The following is a 24,278-nucleotide window of genomic DNA, read 5'->3' as shown; positions in this document are numbered from 1 at the left end:
AATCTCTGTGCTCACAGAAGCACCGTGCTGACACGCGGAGCAGCAGAAACCCTCCGTACGCTGGGCAGCCCCACACGCTGCCCAAATCCTGGCTCCCAGCCCCGCAGCTGCACGGGGGGCATTTTGGGGGCTTCTTCCAGGGAACTCAGCGCTCCCACTTCTGTCCCTACGGCAAGGCTCCAGCACGGTTGTGATGCTTTTCTTCCTTAAAGGATTTGTTTCATTGAAGTAGCAAGGAACTGAGCTGTGCCCCTCGCACCCAGGCGGATGAATAACCCAACTGCAGCTGCAGGCAGTGCCCTGGCAGGGCGATATCGAAGCGTTCCCACGTTCCCCAGCACCATTTCCGAGCCCTCCCACCCCACATCTGCTCCGTCTGCCCAGACAGGGTTTGCTGTGGCTCTTTCTGCAAACAGCGTGCCCTTGGCTACAAACACACTCCGAAATCTGAGCTGGGTGCCCGAGAGCACCGCAGGATGGCTCATCTGCTGCCAGGGTGCTGAGCCCGGGCAGGGCTGGATGCAGCTCCTGCAGAGAGCTGTGTGTGAGGGCAGCTACCTGCCGCCAGCCCAGAGCCTGCCTGCCCTCCTTTGGGCACCCGGCATGGCTGCAGCTGGCCGGCTGCATGCTGGTCGAGCCTTGCAAATCCATAAACGGCAGCTCAGTTAATGCACATTTAATTTCGGTGCTGTTAGGTTTGCTCTGGCAGCCGCTGTGAGCACGGCAGGACCAGCAGCAGACAGCAGCCCCTCTCCGTGCACCTTTTGGCACCTCCACACCAAAATTCCTCCGTCCCTGGCACCAGCACGCAGCAGCCCCCTGCCCACAGCCACCCCTCGGACAGGAGAGCTGCGCCCGGCAGCGCCTTGCTGCTCTTCCCAGCACCTTCCCTGAGCCAGGAGCGCATCCTTGGTGGGGGCCCCCTAAATGACCCCAAAGAAACGAAGGCATCAGGAGACCGCAGAACAGGCGAGGCTGGGGTTTCTTTGGTCTCTGTTCCCACCTGATTTTCGGTCTCCAGAAACTTCCCCACAGCTCTCTGAGGACGCTGGCTGCCGTCACAGGGGATGCCAGCTTTGCACATCTACCGTGAGCTGCCGGTGCCAGGTCACACAGGGAGCGATGCAGCTGGGTCCTGGAAAACGAAGGTGACAGTGTTGGCAAGCTTTTCTTTAATTTTTTTCCTGCATTTTATTCATGTCTCTCCTTCTCTTTAATTTTTTTCCTTGTTGTGCCTAACGAGTTGGCCCGAAGTGGGGATGTGTAAGGCAGAGACATCTGTAGAAAGGCTTTCAAGGACCACTTAGAGCCCACCAAACCCAAGCCTCCAGCTGAAAGACTGCCCAGGAACAGGAACGGGGATTATTCCTATTTATTTTTTCAGACAAGGCCCTCTTCCCCAGCCTCACTCACTGCTTGGCACCACAACCAACCGTGGTGGCCAACGAGGGGAGGGGAGAGCAGCGGGACAGCAGCACCAGGCTAGGAAAATGCCAAACACCGGTCCCAGAGCAGGGGGGAGCAAGCTTGCGACAGGAGACAGAAGCCATCCGCTTCTTCAAGCCTCCCAGGCCATATTCTTGACCTGGAAATGCAGTCTCCCCTTCACCCTATGGCAAAAAGCAGTTTTGCCCAGGGGCTGGCACACAGGAGGGTGCCCCGCTCCTCAGCCATTTCGGAGTAGCCCTGCCTGGGACTGCTGTGACTCGGTGAGCACAGACACCTCCCCAATACAGGCATTCGCCTGCTTCGTTCTTCTCACCGGGTGCTTTCCCCGAGTGAAATGACCACAGCTATACCAGTACGGTCCCCAGAGCCGGGTTATTTATGGTGTTACAAAGCCCAGGGTAGCCGAGCGGCCGCACTTCAGCTGGAGCCGCTCACAGCAGCCGACACTTTCTTGGTTCAGCAAAGTGTCAAAGCCGGCGAAAACACCCAAACAAAGGAAAAAGCCATCAGTTGCTTGAGCCAAGCACTCTTCCGCCCGTCCTTCTTGGCTGCCAACCACCTGGAGGAGCCTTTTTCCTCCCTGCATTTCCTCCGCAGCTGCACAGACCTTGCAGGCACCAAGCACGGGGGATGCTGGTGCCGGTGCCGGTGCCGGTGCCGTGCCACGGGTGTCTGCCTTCTCGTGGCCCTGAGCTCAGCTGGGCAGGAACTCGGGGCTCAGGGCCACGTGCCAGCCAGGGGCACCCTGCTCCCCTCTGCCAGCTCGCCCAGCGGTCTCTCAGCCTCCTCATGTGTGCTGCAGTCCTTCGGGACACCAGGGTTACTGTGCCTCCCTAGGAGCCGAACCGGGAACTCAAACTGTGTTTTTTCAGTGGCCATTTCACAGCAGTGCACCCAAAGGACAGCAGCGTGTCCCCACGAGGTGCTGCGGGACGGAGCAGAAAACAGCCAAGTCCTTTTTTCTTCTCCTCCCCCATCCTCCAGGGAAAACAGCTCTTATCCTAACTTTTGGAGGAAGAGGCAGGGGAGGAAGTTGGAGCACTCAGCCCTGGCAGCCGGCCTTGCCACGGTGCCTCCTGGGAGTTGTAGTCGCATTTTCTGACACTGCAGTGCTGGCCGTGGCAGGGGACAACCAGGGGACAGCAGGAGCCCTGGGCTTTAGCTGCTCTGAGATGGCTCAGAGGCTGCTCAGCATCCCAACATGATCAGGCTTGGCCGGGATATTTCAGTTTCCTTTCACAGCCTCCCCTTCTCGCAGAATTCCCATGGAAACACAAACAAAGCTGGTGCTGTTTGGGTAATTTTTTTTTTTTCTCTCAAGGGGGAAGCGTGAATGAAATTGGTAAAGGGAAAAAAAAGAAGTCGGAAACTTGCTGTGGGGGCCCCGGGGTGCACCACACAGCCATGGGCACGGCGTGGCCGGGCTGGGAAGCCGGAGCTGTGGTGCGCAGCGCTCCCGGTGTGCGCGGGGGAACGCCGGGCACGTCAGCGTGTGCGGCACGGCGTCTGGAGGCAGGAGGGAGTGAAAGCAAGCTCCGTATGGTACGGTGGTGAGCTACGACGCTCGCTGCCTTGCTATTTAAAGCCACGCGGCAGCATGAATGACAGGCTCCGGGGAGCTCAACAAGTCCATCCGAAAACAGCCCGGCCGGGCGCAGCTCCTCCTGCCGCCCCGCTCCCACGCAGCACCACGGGACCCACCTTCCTCCCCTACACACACCACAAACTGTGCTGGCAGGAGGCAGTGAGAAAAAGCAGGATGCAGCCCGTGGCCAGGGCTTGGGGGATGCAGGTTTGCCCCTGCCTGCATCCGTGGCCTGGCTCCTCGTGGGTCCTGAGCTGCGGCCGGTTACACGGGTGAATTCCCCGCGTTATCATTCACCCACCACAGGTTGTCAAGGAGCTGCAGTATTACTGGCAACGAGAAGGGAACCAGCTCGACTGTTCTTAAAGTGTGTAATGAGCACTTGGGTAAGAGTTAAGTAACGAGTGTTTCTTTAGCGACAAATCCAAGCGGGGTACGCTCCACCCATTTAGCTTCCAGACAAAGGCTTATATAAGCCGGGCGTTACGTAAAGCCCGAAAATAGGGAGAACTCCCCCACCTTCGGAGGAGAGCATGTCCCTGGGGCCACGTTCAGCAGGGTGAGCCTACCCAAAGGGATTGTTATCAATGGGTAGGAGGGAGTTGGCACACTTAGTGAGCGTGCAAACAGGGCACGATTACGGGGAAGCGTCTCCAGTGCTCTTCCTGTCCCCAGGGATTTGCATGCAAGGGGCTTTCCGAGCCCGAAGCTGCTTTCGTGGCACTTCCACAGCCCCCAGCAGCTTTTTCCTTCGGTCATTTGCCCGTTCAGGCTCTGAGTTCACATGGATTTCTGACTTCTGTGATACCGAGCACCATGAAATGCCCCCATCTATCACACCGTAATTCTCCGTGGACAAAGCGGGCCGTGTTTTGCAAAATCAACTACAAAATATAGCCGTAGGTAAAGGGCAGGTTGTTGGGGTGCAACCTGTGCATCGGGTCCGGCGTGCCTGAGCACCTGGCAAATCAGCTCCAAATGTAAAAAATCCTCATTCTCCCCAGGCGCTTCACAGAGCCCGATTCCCAGCCGCAGACAATACACCCAGCCCACACCGATGGTTACTTCCAGACACGAAAGCAAAAAAAAAAAAAAGACTCGGAGAAGAGGATTTGCATTTCCCTTCACAACCCAGCACCCGATCCTCCTCCCGCTGCAGACACAGAGGCAGCTTTGTGAGAAGCCGGGGATCCTTATCTGGGGGGGGGAAGGAGGGAGAGACGGCCGGGTTGTTGGCCTGGCAGAGCGAAACGTGTCAGGAGTTACTGTGCTGACTACAAGGCTGCCTTTCACCCCAGCAGCCAGCCTGGCCGTGCTCGCAGGGCCGTGCTGTGGCTCTGCCCGACCCGGCAGTGAGAGCAGCGCAGGGGGGATTTTGATGCAGCCCCCCGGCTTCCAGAGCCTCCCCCCATGGCTGCAGCCTCCAGCCTGCAGGGAAGGTTGTTTTACGGCACAGCCAGGCAGAAGGCAGGCGGGCTGGAGCAGAAAAGGATGAAATGAGATGCAAGCTGTCTAGCCACAAAAAAAAAAAAAAAAAAAAAAAAAAAAGGCTTTGGTTTCTATCACATTCGTTATCTTCCTTCACTAGTAAATGCAGACGACAGAGATAAGAGAGGGGTGACCCCTAGTGCCCTCTCCAGCTCCAGCTTCCCCTGTCATCCCCTTGTCACCCTCTGTATCGATAGCCAAGCTAGGCAAGGCACAGCACCTCTCCGCCTCGTTCTTCACCCACAGAGCCTTGCTCTCTCCTTTTTTCAGCAGCACGATCCAGTTTCCTCCCCCCGTACGAACTCTCTCCCTGCAGAGCACTCGCTGCAGCATCCCCTTTGTTGCTGTGGGAGCAGCACTGGACAGACCTAGCAGTGTACCAGCAGCTGGGATTCCCTCGGCTCTCTGTCGCGGCGCACTTACACTCGCTGTACTTGCCGGGATAAAGGCGAGCCTGTTCTGCTGGCCCCGAGCTCGCCAGTGGCTCAGAGCAGCCATTCACCCTCCCGAGAAGAGACCTTTGTCTCGTGGAAAGTGGATCTGCAGCACCAAGCCACGACAGGAGCGAGTCTGCCCTGTGACAGGCAGCGGTATGCGCTTTTGTGGGCTTCTTCTTGCAACGTGAAAACCTCATTCCTGTGACTCAGCCGGCACCACAACTGCCCCGCTCACAGCATCAGGGTGTCCCCAGAGCTCTTACCTCTTTGCACCCTCAGCACTGAGCCCTGGGGCTGGTTTAAGCCCATCTCAGAGCAGAAGAAACACCCCAAGGCCCTTGCTGGACTGCCCTTAGCCCCGAGCTCTGTGTAGGGCACAGCACCACTCGCCCACCCCAAAGGGCTCCTCCTTCCCCTTTCACTTCTCGCCAGCCTCTTTCCTCACCAGCAGCAGCTCCCACCTCGCAGCCAGCCCTTCCTCCCCTTTCTCCCTTTCCCACCCGTGCCCTGGCTCTCGTCCTCAACCTTCCTTCCCCTGCAGCCTCTGCACGGGGCAGCTGCACTGCACCCAGCGCTGTGCCCAGCTCGGGGCCAGCCGGGCGTGCTGTAACGGGAATTGCTGCAAGCATTTGGTCCAGTTTTAGTCCCAGTTCTCGGTCTGTTCCACACCTGGCATCATGATGTGCCAGCTCCACGGGTCGTTTTTCCCTGCTTTGTTAAAACCAACACGTCTCCGGTTGAAGTTCCTGCTTGTTTCTTTTCCTTTCCTGCTAGTTTCTTTCTTTCTTTTTCTTTCCGTTCCCACCAATGTTTTATTTGTAAAGTAGGTTTCAAAGTGGGGTAGGAAGTGTGCTGGTCATTGCGTAATGTAAGTTGGTTTTATCGCGTTAAAATCTCTTTTCTTGCATAGCCACGAGAAAGCCTCCGTGACCCAGCGTGCACACCCCGCGCTGCTCTCCTGCCTCCGGCCCCAGAACTGCTCCAAATTTCCCCAAGTTATTTTCTTTTTTCCTCTCCTTTAATTAATTACATGCAAAATTCTCATCTTCTGAGCCATCATTTGCTTCTTTCCCTAGGTTGCACACTGTTCCTAATGAATTTCTTTTCCTCGTTACCTCTGGTAAAGGCCATCTTCTCTGTATTGCTGTCCCGCCTGCGTATGGTCCTACACAGACAAGGCACTCCAAAAATCCCTGTAGCGTATTTATCTTCCTATAGACGCCTGTTTTAATATGGAGAAAAAATGTTTCTCCTTTTGCTTGGTGCTCGCTTTGTGCCTCCCAGTTATGCTCTACATTTAGAAATCCTCCTTTGTCGGGATTACCATATGCCTGTAGCTCCTTGCAGCATTAGTTTAGTGTCTCTGAATATTTTTATTTAAACTCTGGCTTCATTCACACCCAATATTAAGATGCTCCAAATTAGCTCCTCACTTGAATTTTTGATTATCACACAGATCAGGCTTTTTGCATAGTTTCGCAATATGCTGCTTTGCTGCATCCTCAGAGCTTTGCTTATGCTATTGGAGTAATTCTTGTGAAGTGAAAACCTGGTCCTGGACGTCAGATGAGCCCTCTCAGGATGTTGTTAGGACAGGACACGAATGTCAGAGGCCAAAAAAATAAATCCAGCCAGTGGAGCTGTTTGTCAGAAGCTGAAGGAGAATCACCATGGCTGAAAATACCTCTAGTAAAGGCTGGAGTTTTTCCTTCCAAAGGCTCAAGGAGACTCCAAATCCCATGGCTTGCCTTTCACAGCAGGTCAGACCAGACGACCAGGATGGCGTATCCCAGCATGTGTACTCGGAAATATCTGGGCAAACTGCAGCCAGATGTGGTGGCGAGGCCAGACAGACGAGGCAGATGTCACTTCCCATCTCCAGCTCTCGGAACCCGTGCTCAGGGCTGCCCCGCCGCTCACTTCTCCCGCAGCACCTCGCAAGCTGCTTTTCCCTTGCCCTTTGCTTCCCTTCCTACCCCAGCCCTGTTCTAAAACTTTCCCGTTCAACCTTTTCTTGTTGGAAAGCTGCCCTAACGCAGTGAATCACCTCACCTGCACCTTCCTGGGGACGGAGATCCACGGCCAGGGCTATTGTATGGGGTGTCCCCAGCAGCCCTGGGGCTGACTCACCCCAATCGTGGGGTGACTCAGTGCAGGGTGCGCTGTAATGGCAGAGGGGAAGAGGTGCTGAGTTGGAGGCAGCTCGCAGACCTTGCTCCTGAGCACACACATTTAGTGAGCACCTCCTGAAAGCCACGCTGGGGCCAGGCAGCTCAGCAGCAAGGCCGGAGCTCTCTTGGCCACAGCGCAGTGCAACCCATACATGAGCCCCAAGCCTGGCTGCATCAAGAATTCGGAGCTGGATGGGGGCCATGAGGGTGACCCTAAGCGTGGCCCCAGCGCAGCAGCAAGCCAAGGGCAGCGTCACAGCAGGCCAAGCAGCACAGCCAGCACAGGCAAATGCAGTGGCTCCAGGCTGACCAGAAAACCTCTGAGAGCAGGAGAGGAGCAGGCACATCCTGGCTCCCGCGCTGCAAAGCACCCGCTGCTCCGAAACCCCAGGGAGCAACACCCAGGCTGGGGCAGATGCCACCCCAACATATGGCACACTGTAAACACATGTTATTTTCTCTCAGTTATACTCAATATCTATCAGGAAGCATAAAGCTGGTCACAAAGAAGTTATTTTACTCTTTGGCAAGCACAGACGCGAAGAGGCTCAATGCAGTGTGCTGCCATTCCAGAGTTCAATACAAGATAAAGCACACAGCAGCCCCAGCTCGCCAGTGCCCTGCTTCCAGTTTCAGAACCACAGAATCGAGTTTGCTCAAGCAATCCGTTTGCTCAAGCACTCCAGTAAAAACAGTAACATGATTCTCTATTCCTCTTTTCTTTTTGAGAGACAGAAAGTCCCAGTCGTTTTGTACAGCCCAACGAAAAGAGATCTAAACACAGGCTTTGTCACAGGATGAAAACTGAAAAAGGAAGAACAAGTGCAAAAAGCAATGAAAGGAAAAACCAAAGCCTGCCTGCAACCCCTCAGCAGCGTGCATGCAGGCACTGCTGTTTGTACTCACCCAGCAGGGCAGTCCGAGGGTTGTGTGCTCACCTCCCTTCAGCTCTGCCCGTACCTCTGGGAAGACCAGAGCACTGGAAATCAGAGCGTGCCTGGCAAAGATGCCAACAACAAGATACTACAGCACAGAGCGAGCTGTCTTCAGCAAGCCGCTGTCTGTTTCACGGAACTAATGGACACAGGTGTTTACCTGAGCGGCGGGATCAATGTGCTGAACTGCCTGGTATTTGCCTAAGTGTGCAGCAACGCCCGTTTACCTAGCTAATTCATCAGGTCCTGTTATAATGCGTGAAATGTTAAAGGAAAAACGTTCAAAATTTTTGCACTTCACCAGATTTTTGCACTCTTTCAGCTGGCAATCAGTGTCCCACTGTAGATTTTTGAAAACTATGAAACAAATATACATATATATATATAAAGAACACTAACAGAGCAGTCAGATGCATACAGCCTTAAAGGTGTCAGTCATTAAATCTTTAAATGAAAGCAGATGCAGAGTGCCAAATTTCCCTGGTTTACCCTCTGCCACCCTTCCTGCAGGAACGCAAAGGCGAAGCAGAGCGGGTTCCTCAGCAGTGAGCACACAGCACGGGCTGATGAACAACGTGAGCACGGTGTTTGGTTGGAGGCAGCTCCTGACATGGAGGCTGTGACTTCCAGCTGAGCACACCAAACATTTGGGAGCTCGTACAAGAAGGGCTGGTACTTGCTTTGAGTCTTGCCATCCGTATTGGTGTCTCCCCAGGCAGATCCTTATGCGAAGGACCAGCACTTACTTCTAATTCGCATCAACGTTGACCAAAAAGCTGTTTCAGAAGACACTTGTTCCCAAATCCTTAGGTTCTCCCGGTAGCCAAGCACTGCCAGGCTCGGTGCAGGACTCAGACAGGCAGCTGGGTGAGGCTGCATGTGTGTATGTGCTGTTGACTTTAGAGCTGAGGGCGGCTGCGAGCAACCTGCCCATCCCAAACCCATGCGGTGCCGCCTCGCCCAACCTCCTGACAGCACGGGGCCTCTTCCCTGAAAAAAACCTCACGCCCACCCTACTGGCCCCATGCCAGCCGGCACTCACCTGGCTCCCGAGCAGCAGCAAGGCCACCATACACCGTGCTCAGGGGCAGGACACGAGCGGCAGACGTGGCCGCTGCTGGAGCTGCCGGCGGGCAGTGGGTGAAGGCGGGCGGCGAGGCGAGATACACCGCCCAGCCACGCGGCATCGCCCGCCGCCGCCGCGGCTCGCAGCACCGCTTCCTGCTGCCGACGTCACTTCGGCACTGCACCGAAACACCAAAATGCGAGCAGCTCATGGCCTTCCTTTTTTTTTTTTTTTTTTTTTTTTTTTCCCTCCCTCTGGATAACAAGTTCGTTTTTTTCGTGTGCTAAAAGTAGATAGAGGGCACTTTATCGCAAAGCGGTGAAAACAAAATGTACAATACTGCTGCAGCTAGCTCTATTGCTTGCTCTGGCTCAAAACAGCCCCGTCGCAGCAAGCCCATCCGGTATGAAACCACTCTCCTGTTTCAAATTTGCTAAAAACATTCTGACGGGGTCACTTCAATTTTATTTATTTTTTTTTCCTGCTGCTTCTGGTGCCTGCCTGGTGCCAGGCAAGCCGTGACCGTGCAGTCCCAGGAGGCTTTCGAAGAACAAGCTGGGGAGAGGAAGTGGAAGGGCACAGCTAGGTACAGCCTGCTGGCTAATTATTTCATGTACACGCTCAGCATTGCACGTGACGTTCGCTGAAATTGCAGCTTTTCAGGGAAGAGGTACGGAAGGTTTGTGTGGTGTTAGGGGCAACCTCACCACCTAACATTTGCTTCGCTAAAATTCAAACACAATGAGGCTTCCCTGCCAGCAGCAATTAGAAACAAGCATTATCTGATTGCTTTCTACAGTAATTGTGCTTCATTATTTTCCTCCTGTGAGAGACAAAGAAATATCACAAGCGGAGGAGGTGCTGGTACCTTTCACAGATACACTCTTGGCAAGCAGGGTTATTTCTTACAAGCTCTTCAGAAGTGGGTGATGTGAAGTTCTTGAAAAGCTTTCTCTTCTTCATTCTGAATCGCTTTTCCTTTCCACCCTCCAGCTCCTGACAGCGCCTTTTGTCAGGCCGTGGTGGCTCAGGGTGGGCTTCTGCCGCAGACCCGCAGTGCCCCATCCTCCTGCAGCTCCATCAGCTGCAGCCTCGGAGGCTGAGGCTTCCCGGGAGAGGTGCAAGGGATGCCCAGCAGAGCCAGAGCACGTCAGAACATCACAGCAGGCTCCTGTCTGCTGTGTTCACATTAGTCCTTGTACCGGAGCGAGTGCTCGGGTGAAGGTCAGTGCTCACTTCGGTAAGCTGTTCCGTCACTGAACAGCTTAAGCCCCGGCTGCCTTGTTTTGACTGGCCTCAGACAGGGATTTTTCACTTTTGGAACCAAAATCCCCACTGGGGAGAAAACACTGCTCATTACCCAGTTCCTTTGGCTTGCTGGAAACCAGTCCTGAGCTCTCTGCTCTGCAGATGCCAGACCGGGACCTTTCAGCTCACAGACAACATACTCTGGTAGCTGACTTTCAGAGGCTCCTCCTGACTTCAGCCTCAGCCCTGAGCGATCAGCGCTTTGGGAACAGGGCTTTACAAAGATAATTGTGAAAGGCACAGCCTTGACTTCTGATTTCAGTACCAAAGATGACTTCAGGAGATCGCGGCAAACACGCAAATGAGTTTGTTCGGGGCGGTGCCGCTATCCGTGAGGCGGCGCTCACAGCGGGAGGCGGGAGAAGGGCTGCTTTTAATTGGCAGCACAGCCTTGTTAAGGGACGGAGAGCGGTGCTGAGTCACATCACGTGAAATTGCAAGGAGACTGCTTAGAGCCCCGAAGTTACGTCCTTCCTCCTAAAATCCTGCCCAGGACAGTTCCTGAGGAACTGGGGTCGCACCACGCGCTGCGGTGTCTGAGCGTCTGACGGCTGAAGAGGAGGAGGAGCAGTGTGCAGGCCCACACATCGCTGCAAGGCCTCTTCCCTTCTGTCACTCACTGCTGTCTAGCAAGGAGGAAGCCTTTCGAAAGATGTGGCGGAGCCAGCAGGCCTCGTTTCCTGGTCTGGGGAGGATGAGATGTCTTCTGGGAGCTGTAGTTCCCAGCAAAGATGAATTCGCAGCCTTCCTGCCGAGCCATGCCAACAAAGCCAGCGGCCTGGGGAGGCTTCTGCTGCTCTGGTGCCAGGGAAAATAGGTTGAAATGAAAAGAGACATTCGTACAGGCGGCTCTGCTAGCAGGGCCTGGAAAACAGCACACCGCAGTGGGAAAACCTGAACGTGCTTAGGAGCAATAGGACATGAAGGAAGAAACTTTCTGCCTCGATGAGAACAGAAAAGGGGTGGTCGGTTGGGATTCTGCAGCCAAAGGGAAGCCAGCTGTGGGGCTCCTCTGGGGGACCAAAGTCTGCTCGAGGAGAGCACACTGACCTCCCACAGAACCAGGCACAACCAAGCCCTGATGGCTTAAGGGAGAAGAAAATACTCTGTCAGAATCAAAGCAGCTCCTTTTTCACAAAAGGGAGATGGAGAGCTCAGACCTGAACCTCTGCCTGCCAGGTGGAGGGTTCCTCTGAGTGCTGCTTTGGCATAAGGATGAGGCTTCAGAGCAACGTGTGCCACAGAACTGCCAAACAAACTGCAGATACCGCTAAAGCAAGAGCCTGGTGGTACAAAAGAAGTACTGACAGAAGTGTACAGCACTTGATTGTGGTTTACAGAAGCCACCGCAGTGTTTGCGAGCTGGTAGACGTGGAGGAAGTGTTTGTAAGGACGACTGCAAAGAACTGAACGTAGTGTGCAATTTGGGGTGATAAACCAAAGAGGGGACACTGAAGCTTCAAACACTGTTCTTGGAAACCAGGCTTGCTTAGAGGGCTCTGTACACACTGAGCTGTTTGAAAAACAGCACTTACCTACCCTGCCCTCCTCATCTGGGGTATAGCATCAGTGGGAGCATCGCACTTACAAACCCTAAATAACTGGAAGTAATAACTCCTGAAGACAGTTCTGAGCTGAGTGGGGCTTTAGGACAAGAAAGGCTGGTTGATGGTAGCTCGTTCTTAACTATTTGCATATGTTGGCAGTAAAGCTGAGTGCTTGGACATTATTTGCCACTTTTACGAGTTGAATTATTATTATTACTATTATTATTATTATTATTATATGTATATTTTTTTCCTCAAGCAGCACAGTACTAAGTATTTCCTCTGGAGCTTTTTTTCTAGTTAAAGTGGAGAGAATTGTAAAGCAAAAAAAAGCATACCTAAATTAAAAACTTATTTTCTACATGAAATGTAGAATGTATTTGCTAACTGATATTGACAAATACTCTGAAAGGAGCAACCTCTATGTTTAATGCTGTAATTCCTATACTTCTAATCCAGAACACTGATGAACTCTTGGAAGATGGACTTAAATCTGAATCCCCACAGCCATCTGGATTGACCAGGTTGACGTAAGTCTAGACAGTAACAGTAACATTTACTTTTTCAAGAATAAACTGCTTGGACCTCTGGTCCTCCTTCCCCACAGCCAGCAGTTTCTCTGGGCTCTTGAGTTTTTGGGAGGAAGACATTTTGAGTTGCAGGAGAGAGATGAACAAAACTGCAGGGAAAGAATGAGAAGGAAGAGAACTGTGGTGATAACGATGAGCCCAGAAGCACCCCTAACTGAAACATCCCCTTTCTTCAGAAACCAGAGCTGCCACCAAGTGTTTGGGTGGCAGCAGCAGCCCGGAGAGACTGGGACAGCTCTGGGCACGTGGGCTGAGCTGCTGCCCTAGTCACAGCTTCAGGACAGCCACAGCTGACCCCAGGATGTCCCTAGGTAAGGGACATGCCAAGGCAGGGACAGCAGCGCCCTGCATGGCCATGAGCCCTGATCGGGGTCTGGGGCTGAGCCTAGGAAGCCACCCATTTGTGCTGATACGGGTTCATGTCAGTATAAAGGTAATCTTCACGCCATGAAAGCAGCCCAGTGTCTGGCTTCTAGAACAAACTTGTGTTTTTGTTGTTGCTGTTAATTGTACTATTCAAATTGAAAATTATGGACCTGATTTAGTGCTGTTAGGAAATTTGCTGACATTATTAGTCATACCAGCACACAAATGACACAACTGAGTAAAGAATCAGCTATTGCACCAGTAATTCTGCCTGCCTTTCCTAGGAAGAATCTGTGTCACGTATCCCATGACACCATCCTGTCATGTAGCTTTGCTGGGGTCCTGGATTTCCCAACCCTGCGCCATCTGCCCCCAATTTAAGGTGAATAAAGTGATGCTGGCTGACCAGTGATTCAGCATATCATCTCAGTGGCAGCATTAAGGTTGGATGGGGTTTCTGCAACCTGATCCAGTGGAGGATATCCCTACCCATGGCAGGGGTTTGGAATGAGATGGTCTTTAAGGTCCTTTACAACCCAAACCATTTTATGATCCCATGATTAATACTTTCACCATTCAACAGAACTAGTGGTGTAATATTCTAAGTGCAAAATGCACCTGAGCCTTCCTAAATCTTCACTAAATCCTTACCAGGGCTTGGGAAAAACAGCCTGAGCAAGGCTCTCTCCTGCATTGGTCTGCTGGAGGGAAGAGATGTATGAGGAACCCCAGAATCCTTCAACAACCTTCAACCAGCTCCTCTCCAACGCGGTCCTTCTCTGCCGTGTCCTGATGGTGCTGAGCAGGAGGAGCCCAGGGACTGGAGATGCTCAGCAGAAATAATTGGGGCTGATCGGTGTGTGGGGAGCTCAGTGCAGCTCTGATGCTGTGGGTCTAAGGTGCGAGAGGACAAGCGCAGGAGTTCGGGCTGACCTCCCAGACACAGCTCACCTCTTTGTCCCAGCAGCTGGCTTACAGCTCGCCTCACAGAGCACACCTCATCAGGCTGTGAGGGCTCCAAGTGATAATGGTTCCACTGTCCCTGCTCAGGAACCAGCCCACCCAATTACACTTTCTGCTAGGGTTATTCAGCTTTCAAAGCTGAGTATTTCTATTTCAGCCTCTACATGCAGGATCTTGTTATGACTTCCTGAGCAATACAGAAACGCGCTTCCACCATCAGATATCTTTTTCATCTGCAGAGGCTTGGAAACCCTGCTCATACCTGCTGCCTGCGCACCAGGCTGCATCAGTTAACCAATTATTAATCTGTAGCATGCTGAGTTCACAGCACATCATTCAAGGGGGGTGTTTAAACTCAAGGCACTGCTGTGCCCCGTTGGATGGCTGGATGCAGGGCAAGCAGGGCTGAGCTGTGGGACACTTGCCAGTGGCTCGTCCGAGTGGCTCGGGGACAGTGAGCACCCAGGCACAGCAGCTTGTGGTTGTGCCGTACAATGAAATTGTCGCCGAAAGGCCCCAGCTCTGCCTTTCTTTGATAAAAAGGCAGCCAGAGAACTGCCCTCTCCCACGAGCCCCAGCGCTCAGCCTATGAGATAATACAGGCTGGCCTTTTCTTTGCAGCTGTATTGTTTTAGTGCTTGGAAAATAGCAGCAGCCTGAGCAATGAGTCATCTGTCACTAGATGGGGTTAAAGTAATTTCCGTTTTCTGTTGCCATGGGGAAATCAACGTCCTAAGATTTGTCCTTTCTCCCACTCAAACATGTGGGAGTAGAAAGCTTGAAACCCAGCCGGGCTAAACAGTTTTTAATTTTTTTTTATTTATTTTCCCCTTATAAACAAACTTCCCTCCATGGCCTTGCAGCTGTCAGTCTGTTCCCGGAATCGTCCAGTTAACAATGTCATTCCCCTCGGATTGCAAAAAATCCAGAAGCAGAGTTTAAGTAAATATTTGACATAAATATAGGAGCTGCTTCGCTTCGCTTATGTCTCTGCTGCTCCTAAAGTTTGTACGTGTACATTCAAGGGGGTTGTAACCTTGATACTGCAGGAATAAAATATTATTATTGTTATTTTTTTAAGTAAATTCAAGTAGCAGATCCCCAACATCGAGAACAGAGTGAGTAACAGAAACAGGAAAGAGGAAATAGCAGTAAATACCGTTCAGAAGCCTTGCTAATGTATAGCTTATATGAGTAGCAGCACAGCAACATCTAGTGTTGGTCAGGGATATAGCTGCAAGTTCTTGGCGTGCTCATTAATGGCACTTGGATGAAATCTGCACCTGGGCAAGCGGCTTTCCTCGGCCCACCGCAGCACCGCACAGCACAGGCTCAGCTCCACGCCGTCTCCTTCTGCCCCGTGTTTCACACCAAGGCCTTCGTCACACTCCGTGCCCCCGTCTTTGTCTGCCCTGCAGAAGTGTGGTCATCTGGTAATGCTCTCCGTCTGCCCAGAGCGTTAGGAAAATTACTGCGGTTCTATTTAAGAGCCAACGCAGCAGACCTACAGCTTTCAAAGCAGTTCAGTGCAACAACAGTGGCCAAAACTGAAATTTTATGATCTGAACTGAAATTTTAACCCTCGGAACTGGGCTTAAGAGAATAATTCCCACCCGACAGCCGGTCACGTTACCGTATTGTGAAAACTGGGCCCAGTTAAACCTCACTGTCAAACGTGTAGAGAAACGAGCATGCAACGCAAGGCTGCAACGCCAAGGCGACGTGTCAGAGTGCTGCATTTTCCCTCCCCATATCACCCTGGGAACGCAGGGATCGCTGTTAGGCACAGCTTACCTGTGGGCAAACTGGGTGAGGGTCACGGGGAACCCAGCGCTGTGTTGCGTGCAGACACTTCTTTACATTTAAAAGGCACCTGACACTCAAAGTTCCTTGATAACTCTTTGTAGATACACATTGTGGAATAGCACTGGTTTTGATTAGTTAAGTTTGGGTAAACTAGGTTTAGCCTCACATTAATTCAGATTTTTAATTTAATCATTTTTAGTGACTTTGCATTAAACTTCGGTAGTTTTTCCCCATACAAGCAAGCCCTTGTAGGGGAAGGTCACCGATGACTGTAAGTAAAATCATTTGTCTCCTTAGATTACAGCTCCCATTACACGGATTCTGCTTCATCTTCAGGAAAATAACATCCTTTGGGTTTTGTCAAAGAAAACATCCACGAATGGCTGCTTTCCAAATCCAGCTCTGTCTGGCAACACCCTGCAAACAGATTTTTGCCACGTTTAAGTTCATTACATGAGCTAATTAGCATGGCTGTGTAGGTGCGTGGAATGCACTGGGGGAGAGGCAGAGTACAAGACTCCAAAATGCTGTTATATCATTTGTTACGGGGACACACCTAGTGAAGGCAGACCTGGATCGCTCTCAGCATGCTTTTCAGTAGGATTTTGGGAACAAGCAGGGGAAAACGAGGACATTTGAGCAGAGGCAAGGTCGAATGCCACCTTATTTTTGTAACTTAAAAGCACAACTATTTTTTTTTTCTATACTCACATCTGTTGCTTATATTTCCAGATAAAACAATTCATGAAAAAGTCGGTGACTCAAAGCAAGGACCGCATACTCGTCAGCTCCACTGTGAAACTCATTCCCTAATGAAGAAAGAAGCACAACTTCTCACTAATAACAAGCAAATAGGGATTGTTAGCCGCTCTGACCATGAGAAAGGCATTAGGGTGTCTATTGGAAACACTCAGGCAGAACAGGGATCAGAGCTCTGCTTCATGTTATTAAGACGTTCACACCGCCCGAACCAAATTAAATGGAGAGCTAAGTCCCATAAAGCTATTAGGCTCTCTTTTTTCCTTCTGCATGCATGAAATTACATTTTAAAGCTACGTGTGATCTTTCAGAGCCTCCGAAGGGGTCAGGCACTAGGCACATCTGGCACGCCGATATTTTCATTCAGGAACATGAAGTCATCCTCCAAGCTGCATTCCTGAGTCAGTAACGTGTAATTTTCCACATGTCACTTAACCGACTTGCACATTGAACAGAGATTAATATTAATTCAGTAGAAGCTTGCACATATTTAACAGAATTGAGAGCTCTGCTAATTGTGCTTTAATTAAACTAGAAGGGGAATAATGTTTGATAGAGAGGGTCAGCGTTACTTGACTAAACACACTCCCCACAGGCGGCCACGCTATGCCATAAATCAGTTCACCAGCAGGGTGAATTAGGTATTGTGGGATCCTGAGGGGCATAAATTCAACGGTAAAGTCACCATTTGCTAAAATTGCCACTCTCTGCCCCTGCTGTCCGGAGGGGACACCAACACCCAGCAGCCTGGGGAGCCACCAGCATGCCCTTGGGGTGCCAGCTGGCTTACCCCAGATATGAGCAGCTCATCCCAGTCCCTTGTAGCTCCCTGGGGAGAAGCTGGGACGTGCTCCAGGGCACACGGTGGTACCCTGTGCCACCCCACCTGGTGGTAGCCCTCCAGAGGGGCCACAGGTCTGGAAGGAGTGTGCAGAGTGCCTTGGGGACCGCGTGTGATACAGTACACACCACGATTGCTCTGGCTCTTGCAATCAAAACATTTGCTGTTGCAGGTAGGGAGAAACAGGATTCCTGCATGATGAGCACGGGGAGGCACCCGCTACTAATCCCTCTGACATAAAGGCCTTCCTGCCACCAGGAGCAGATCCGAGGCCTCCAAACGTCCCTGCTGCAAACACTTTCACTCCAAAATAACTCCCCCTGGGAAGAAGGCGGTCCTGCTCAGGACATAGCCACGTCCTACTGATGCTGCTGGCACTGAGGGTGCTGGTTTCATGCTGGCTGTGGGCAGGTTCAGGGCTGGTGATCAGCACCCTGGCTGCTGGCAGCAGGTTTCTGCCTCTCCGCGCTGAGAAATGGTCTGTCCCCCTAGGAAGGCAGGTGAAGGACGAACTCAGAAACCCCAGAATGGGCTTTCTGCAGCCGAAAGCGAAGGGCAATAACTGAGATTAAATAAAATAATAATAATAATAATAAAATCACATATTCCTGGGGGTGAAGGGGCCTTCTTTAATACACTGCAATACCGCCTGTTTCTGTAGGAACATCTGAAGATAAACAGCACAGTGCTTTCTGGTGCCAGGTAAACAGCTCTCACATGCCATGGCTACAGTCTCTAAGGAGCTTCTGTTTATTAGGAAACGTCCTTGCCTTGGCTTCAGCTGCAAACCCTTGCTGTGAATCCGGCAGGCAGAGGCTCACAATGACAGTGAAGAGCCTGTATGAAGTTACCAGAGGGATACTTATTACCTTTGGGACTATAAGTGTTTTTTTTTAATGGAATTTTTGCTTTTTTTCCTGTTTTTTCTTATAAGCCTCTGTTTGTTGGACAGAGTGTTTGCCTCGCCAGTCCCATCTGGAAAGGAGCTTTGGTAGGCAGAACAAAAGCTTTATCAAAGATGTCAGTGATGCTACAGAGACTTAAAAAAATCAACTATGTCTGAATTATTTATTTCTTAGCTCCTGCGAACTGTTTTTAAAGAGAGAAGTGCACGGAATTACCTGAAACTAAAGCGAGAGGCTCCTGGAGGCTCTTGTTAAGATGTAAAGCTGCAGCAAATATCGGCGTATTGATTATTACCATGGCCTGCTGATGTTCAGTTTCCATTTACAGAAGCAGTCTGAACTTCCTCATTCTGACCCAAATTCAGATTGTTAAGACTGTCTAAATGTAAATTAACAACACCAAGGCTATGCTGGTATAACTGAGATCGCCATTTAGCTTTTTGCTCTGGTTCATTCCCCAAACTTTGGCGTTTCCCAAGTTGTTCTGAGCAACACAACAAGACAAAGACAAGGCTTATGGAGCAGAAGCCGAGGTAGCCACAGAGCTGTGAAATCCTCCAAGAGCACGCCACACACCTGCTGCCTCCTCGTGGGAGCCCTCTGCAAGGTGCCCAAATGGATTTTTTTTTTCCTGGGGCCCCTGTGGCAGTGGGTGAAGCTGGCTCAAAAAGGGGGTCAAAAATGATTTAGCCACAGGGTTTTATAGTCATTTATTCCTGCCACACAGCTGGTAAACCACGCACCAATTTGTTATTTTCTTTTTAACCCAAAAGAAGAAAGCAAAGGCAGTGCTTTCATAGCACTTCCCTTCTGACATCCCTGATGTGCTCGTATCAAGGATTTGACTACAGCACTTTACGGCCTGCCTACCCTTCCATCAACCTTGGGATGTTTATTTGGCTTCAGACATCGCTGTCTGCAGCATGCTAACAAGAACTGCAGGTCTTTTAGCGCTGCTATTTGTTTACTGAAGACATCAAAGCCTTTTCTTTCCACAAGCAAAAGCCTTCTTTGAGCCGGCGCAATCTGCAAACAGCCACGCAGCACCAAGGTGTGCTTTGTGCAGAGCAAAATAAAACCACGGAGCACTGGAGATATTTCCCCATCTGAGGCTCTAAATTTAGCTCTGCTTCGTTTCTCATTCCTCAGCTCCTCAGCCTGTTTGCTCCTCACCAAGAGCCCTGCAGTCTCAGCAGATCTCCCCACTGCCAGCCTCACGTTGGGCAGCAGAACACAGCTGTGAGCGCGGTCCGTGGCAGATAGCAGCTAATCTAAAACAAATATTTTGTAACATCTATGAGCAAATTCATTTTCCCGTTTCACTTTGCCAGTCAGGATGCTGTGCCACGCTAATAGAAGGCAATTTGTTGCATCAGGTTGTGCTGAGCACAGCAAGCAGCACACCTCCAGCTCCCTGCTCGGACGCAGGCTGCGGAAGTGACAGATGTTGGCAGCAAATCAAATAAAATCTGCTGAAAATAATGCCCTAAGAAATACCAGGGCATGCATTTTATGGCTTTCCTAGATGTGCTGAGGCTATTTTAAGGGCAAATGAACTCCCACTCCTTTGTGTGGTTAGGATTACTCCTTGTATGGAGCACCAGGCACTGCAAACATCGCCTCTTGTGCACCACTGCTATTTGCACTCATACTCCAAACGCTGACTAGCCCCAGATGGGTATCCACCACCAGAGCCTCATGGCAGCTTCCAGAGAGCATTAAGCATTGGCAGCGAGCCACAGGAACCATATTCATGGAGAACAACCTGGAATTTCCCCCTGGAGAAGGACCTGCCAGAGGGTGCCACCAGCCCAGCTCCCTCAGCAGCTATTCCACCAGGCAGACTCCGGCTCGCAGAAGATGAGGGCACCAGGAAAGGAGGCCAGGAGGACTGATGAGGAAGGTTTTCAGCCCACGAGGAAGCTACTCAACACAAGCTGTACTGGCGGAAGGTTGCAGAGCAGGCAAACGCCCAAGGCTTTCCAGGAATCAGGAACGGCAGCGTGCAGTGTCAGAGATGGTCGGTGATGCAGATCTACGTGGACAAAGTCTATTTAATGAGAAACACTGATCTGCATCTGCTGGGGAGGGAGGTTACTTTGCAATCACCTGGCTGTGGCTGTCAGTACATGTGGTCGCAGCTGAGGAGACACCTTGCACAGCCTGCTCCTTGTGGCAGCTTCGGGCAGGCTTGAGACCTGCTGCACGATGCGTGGAGGAGAGCAGAGACAGAGCAGAAAGGTGGCAAGAATATTGATTTCCAACAGCTCTTAACCCTGAAAGCACCAGGAGAAGATGCAAGGGGCAAACACCACACAATCTGCACTAGCTTTAAGCCCAGCGAGCAGTGCTGGTACAACAGGGTGCAGCTGAAGAGGAACACAGCTGTTGAGACCACCTCGCTTGACCTCGGGTGCTGCCAAGCTTGGGTTTGACATCTGGCTTGGCAGGGCTGGGCTCACAGCCTCCCAGGGGTGAGGGAGGCAAGGAGCAGCTGTTCTCCAGGCCTGAGGTCCTCTTGGGTTGGGATCAGGGACACGGCTCCCTCGGTGACACTGCCAGGCTGTGCCTCCAGTCCCAGCACTCAGGTGACCCCTGCAGAGCGCTTTTAAAGTCCTGCCTTAAGAAATCAAACAAAATGGCAGAGCCGTAAAAAAATAAAATAAAATAGTTTCAGGCACATCCAAGCTTGGGATTGAGAGTAAAATTTCTTGCCAGAGAATTTAAAACAAACTGGAAACTGATCATCTACTCATTTAAATGATGTGCCTGGAGCTAAACCAGCAAGGCTGAATAATCTCTGTGTTGCTTTCATCCTTCTTCAATTTTTTCTTTGTTCCATCAGCCACATGTGCGTTAAGTGTAAATTGAAGGGCTCTTAGCTGGAAAAGCAGATTGTGAAAAGGGCTTGGCCCTTGTCTTATAATTCAGCTTCAGTATTACAATTACTCTTAATAGCACTCTTATTTTGTTGTATTATTTATTCTGGCTAGAACCCTCTAGGATCCCTTGAAGGCTTTTTTTTTTTCCTGGTGAATTTAGCCAACATCCACTCATGAATCCAGATGTTTCTGCTTTTATCCACGGGAATTTTATGGTATGGATATGCCAAGATTATAACTTTAGGCTCAGCCTCAAGACAAGTATTCTTCAGATTCCCTAAATCATAAATGGAAAGTGCCATGAAAAAAAACCTGGGCCCTGATGCATTTAGAGTGCCAGAATGGAACTCAAACCACAGGACAACGTTGCTCAAGGTCCTGGATCCGCGCTGATACTCTGCGGCATCGCCCCAGAACTTCCAGCCCCGAGCGTGCCGTTCTCCCTGTCCTCGTACCCGGGCTCTTGCTTTTAGCACATCTTCACTTCTTTCCATTCACCCTCCTGAAATTAGGAGCTAGGATACATGTGGGTCCAAGATGCTTCCACTGGAAAAAAGATTACTCCCTGGAAGCCAGAGCGACTGCTGGTGTATTTAAATGAATGAAAGGCTGCCTGCTTGTGTCAGCCCACCCTAAGAAACGCAGATCCTCGCCCCAGTCAAAACTGGTTCTGAAAGAAGGGCAGGGAAGAAACATGCCCTGCCCCAACGGAGACCTGGTAAGCAACCAAGTCTCTGCCTTTGACAGCACTTTGGGTGATTAACTGAACCCAAATACATTCCTCCCGCAGAGTGTTGACAGCAGCGTGAAGCAAACCTTAAAATAATGCCGATAACATTCCTTGCTGCGCTGCATTGCATGGGGTTTCTTCGGGCACTCCCATCTGTGGTGTCCAGGCTCCTTCCCTGCTCCATGTTTTTTTTTGGGGGGGGTGAGAGCCCTGACCGCAGGCACAGTGGTGGTGTCAGTGCCAGCACAGCGGCTCGGCTCCCCAAGGTAGCTCAGGAGCACAGGAATTGCAGAGCTGCACAAAACACTTCTCGTTGGCTTTTTGGCAGCAAATAGCAAACCTCACCTGCCTGTGGCCATGCTCTACACAGAAGCACATCACAGTATGCCTGTGACCACAAAACGCTGAATTTTAGGTTCTTCTCCAGGGAAGCTCCCAAATGGTCTTGAACGCACACAGCCACGGCCCTGGTCCTGCCGCTGCTGTGCCTGCACCAAACACTGAGCAAGCCGAGGGAGCTTTCTGTCCCGCTGGTTGGAGGGGTGGTGAGCAGGGGGTGATGCAGAAAGAACACCTCCAGGGGCACCAGGGAGACGCCAGATGGAAGAAGAGAGCTCCCCTCCCAGGAGCAGCCAGTCGGTGCTTGCTCTAAGAACATTACTTCTGTACCTGCACAGCCGCGGGATCAAAGGAAATTCAAATTATTCCTAAAAGCTCTTCTAAGGCTTCCCCAGCACGGAAAAGCCTCTCGGCTGGCACAGAGGATGGAGCTGGCTCCACAGCAAACCCCTCCAGGGCAGGGACGCGCCAGGACAAGAAGGAGCCACGAGAGGCAGGGTGCCGAGGGCTCAGCGCCCGGCCAAGCTCCCTGTGCGGAGCGGTGGCACGGCTGCACCGAGCCTTGCAGGGAAGTTGTGAGCAGCCGAGCAGCAAAGCTTTTCCACCCCGTAACTCCATACGTGACCTCAGCCATGCCCAAACCCTGCTGGGCAGAGCTGCTCAGGTAGGTGGGAAGTTCAGCACGAGGTGCCAACAGCGGGTGCTCCGCATCCAGGAGGTGGCAAGGACCAAGTGCTCACCGATGGGCGATGCTCCAACATCAGTCCCTGCGTGTAACCACACATTTCCCCCATCCACAGGCTGCTCTTGCCGGTATCCTCATCCTTTTAGCTGACAGAGAGCAGATGTGGAGATGCCTGGTACTTTTATGCTGCTATTCTATATGGTGTCACATGCAGGAGGCAGCAAGGGAACGGCAGAGTTAACGTAGGAAATCCATTCAAAGGGAAATGTACTTTTCCTGCTAATATTTTGGATCAAATGTGCTGTGCAGGGCTTCCAGAGGGTGCACATTAAATATCCCAGCAGCACAGTAGTTCTGCCAGTTTCTATCACATTTTCTGTTTTATAATGAGGAGCTTTATTAGTAGTCAAGCATGCAGCTTAAACTTTAAAGGCCACCCACTGTACTTATGTTATATGACAACTGCATAAGTATACCTGTTCCAATTTATTCTCCTAATATTTTAGTAAAATGTTGTCTCACTGGCTTTACCCTCCCTGTAAAAATCCACATTTTTCATTAATAAGTTCATGACTTTCAAGCTACTAAGTTTTCCTTACCATCACATCAATTTTTGGACACAAAAGAAAGGAATATTAAAAATATAAAACCCAGATTTTTTTTTTCCAAGCTGGAAATGAAGAAATACAAATATATTAAGCTCTACTTGAGAAGTTTCAGTGTCTTTTTTTTTTTTTTTTTTTTTTTAATTCTCTCAGCAGGTCACAAAGCGATAAAGTGCTTTTGTCTCCATTTCAGTGGGAGGCCACAGTTTTGCCTTGGGCACACGGAGCACCACGGGCTCCTCAGTGCAATTTGCTGTTGCCATCCCATCTCTTCTCCCTGGCCCATACTGCTACTACTCTCTTGCTGGGATCACTGGGACCAGCTACCTGGGCAGTCCTGGTCCCATTCCCCTACACAGCCTTCCCAAACCTCTGCGAAGACCCAGCACAGTCAGAGTGGTACCACCTGGCCCTGCAGGTCCTGGACTTGTGCTCAAGTCTGGCTTTATTCTGCACTGCTTCTGCTGTTGAGATCAAGCTCACGATGAGACTGCTCCAACTGGGACACTTAAATGTGAGCATGAGCTGTGATGGGGAAGGGGGATTGTCCCCATAAAGCTATAACAGCCAGGAGGGTGACATAGACATGCAAGGACAGATCCTGAATGCATGTGCACCACATCTGCACTTTAGTACCTGCCCTGAAACCACATGCATCATTCTCAGTTTAAATCACTTTATGAAATAGCAATTTGTCCTTTTTACCCTTTTCACCCCAGCATCATTCCAAATAAAGGGACACGACTGTAGCACACCTAGCTAGAACCTCTGATTTTAAGGGCTGATCAAAGCTTCATGGAAGCAAGTTTGCTTTTGACATT

The 24,278-nt window shown here is 51.1% G+C and overlaps 1 protein-coding gene across 1 annotated transcript; it reads left to right on the top strand.

The window, feature by feature from the left end:
* The first annotated feature begins 18,133 nt into the window (after window positions 1-18,133).
* TMEM212 (transmembrane protein 212) lies at window positions 18,134-24,013 on the top strand. The gene is given in 5 exon segments (XM_032193293.1): window positions 18,134-18,202; window positions 18,204-18,302; window positions 22,968-22,980; window positions 23,651-23,789; window positions 23,791-24,013. Coding segments are annotated over 5 exon segments (543 nt in total).
* Window positions 24,014-24,278: the final 265 nt, after the last annotated feature.

This window comes from Aythya fuligula, chromosome 9, assembly GCF_009819795.1.
Source record: "Aythya fuligula isolate bAytFul2 chromosome 9, bAytFul2.pri, whole genome shotgun sequence".
Classification (NCBI taxonomy): domain Eukaryota; kingdom Metazoa; phylum Chordata; class Aves; order Anseriformes; family Anatidae; genus Aythya; species Aythya fuligula.
The sequence above is the reverse complement of the archived record's forward strand: the minus strand, read 5'-3'. Positions and strand labels throughout refer to the sequence as shown.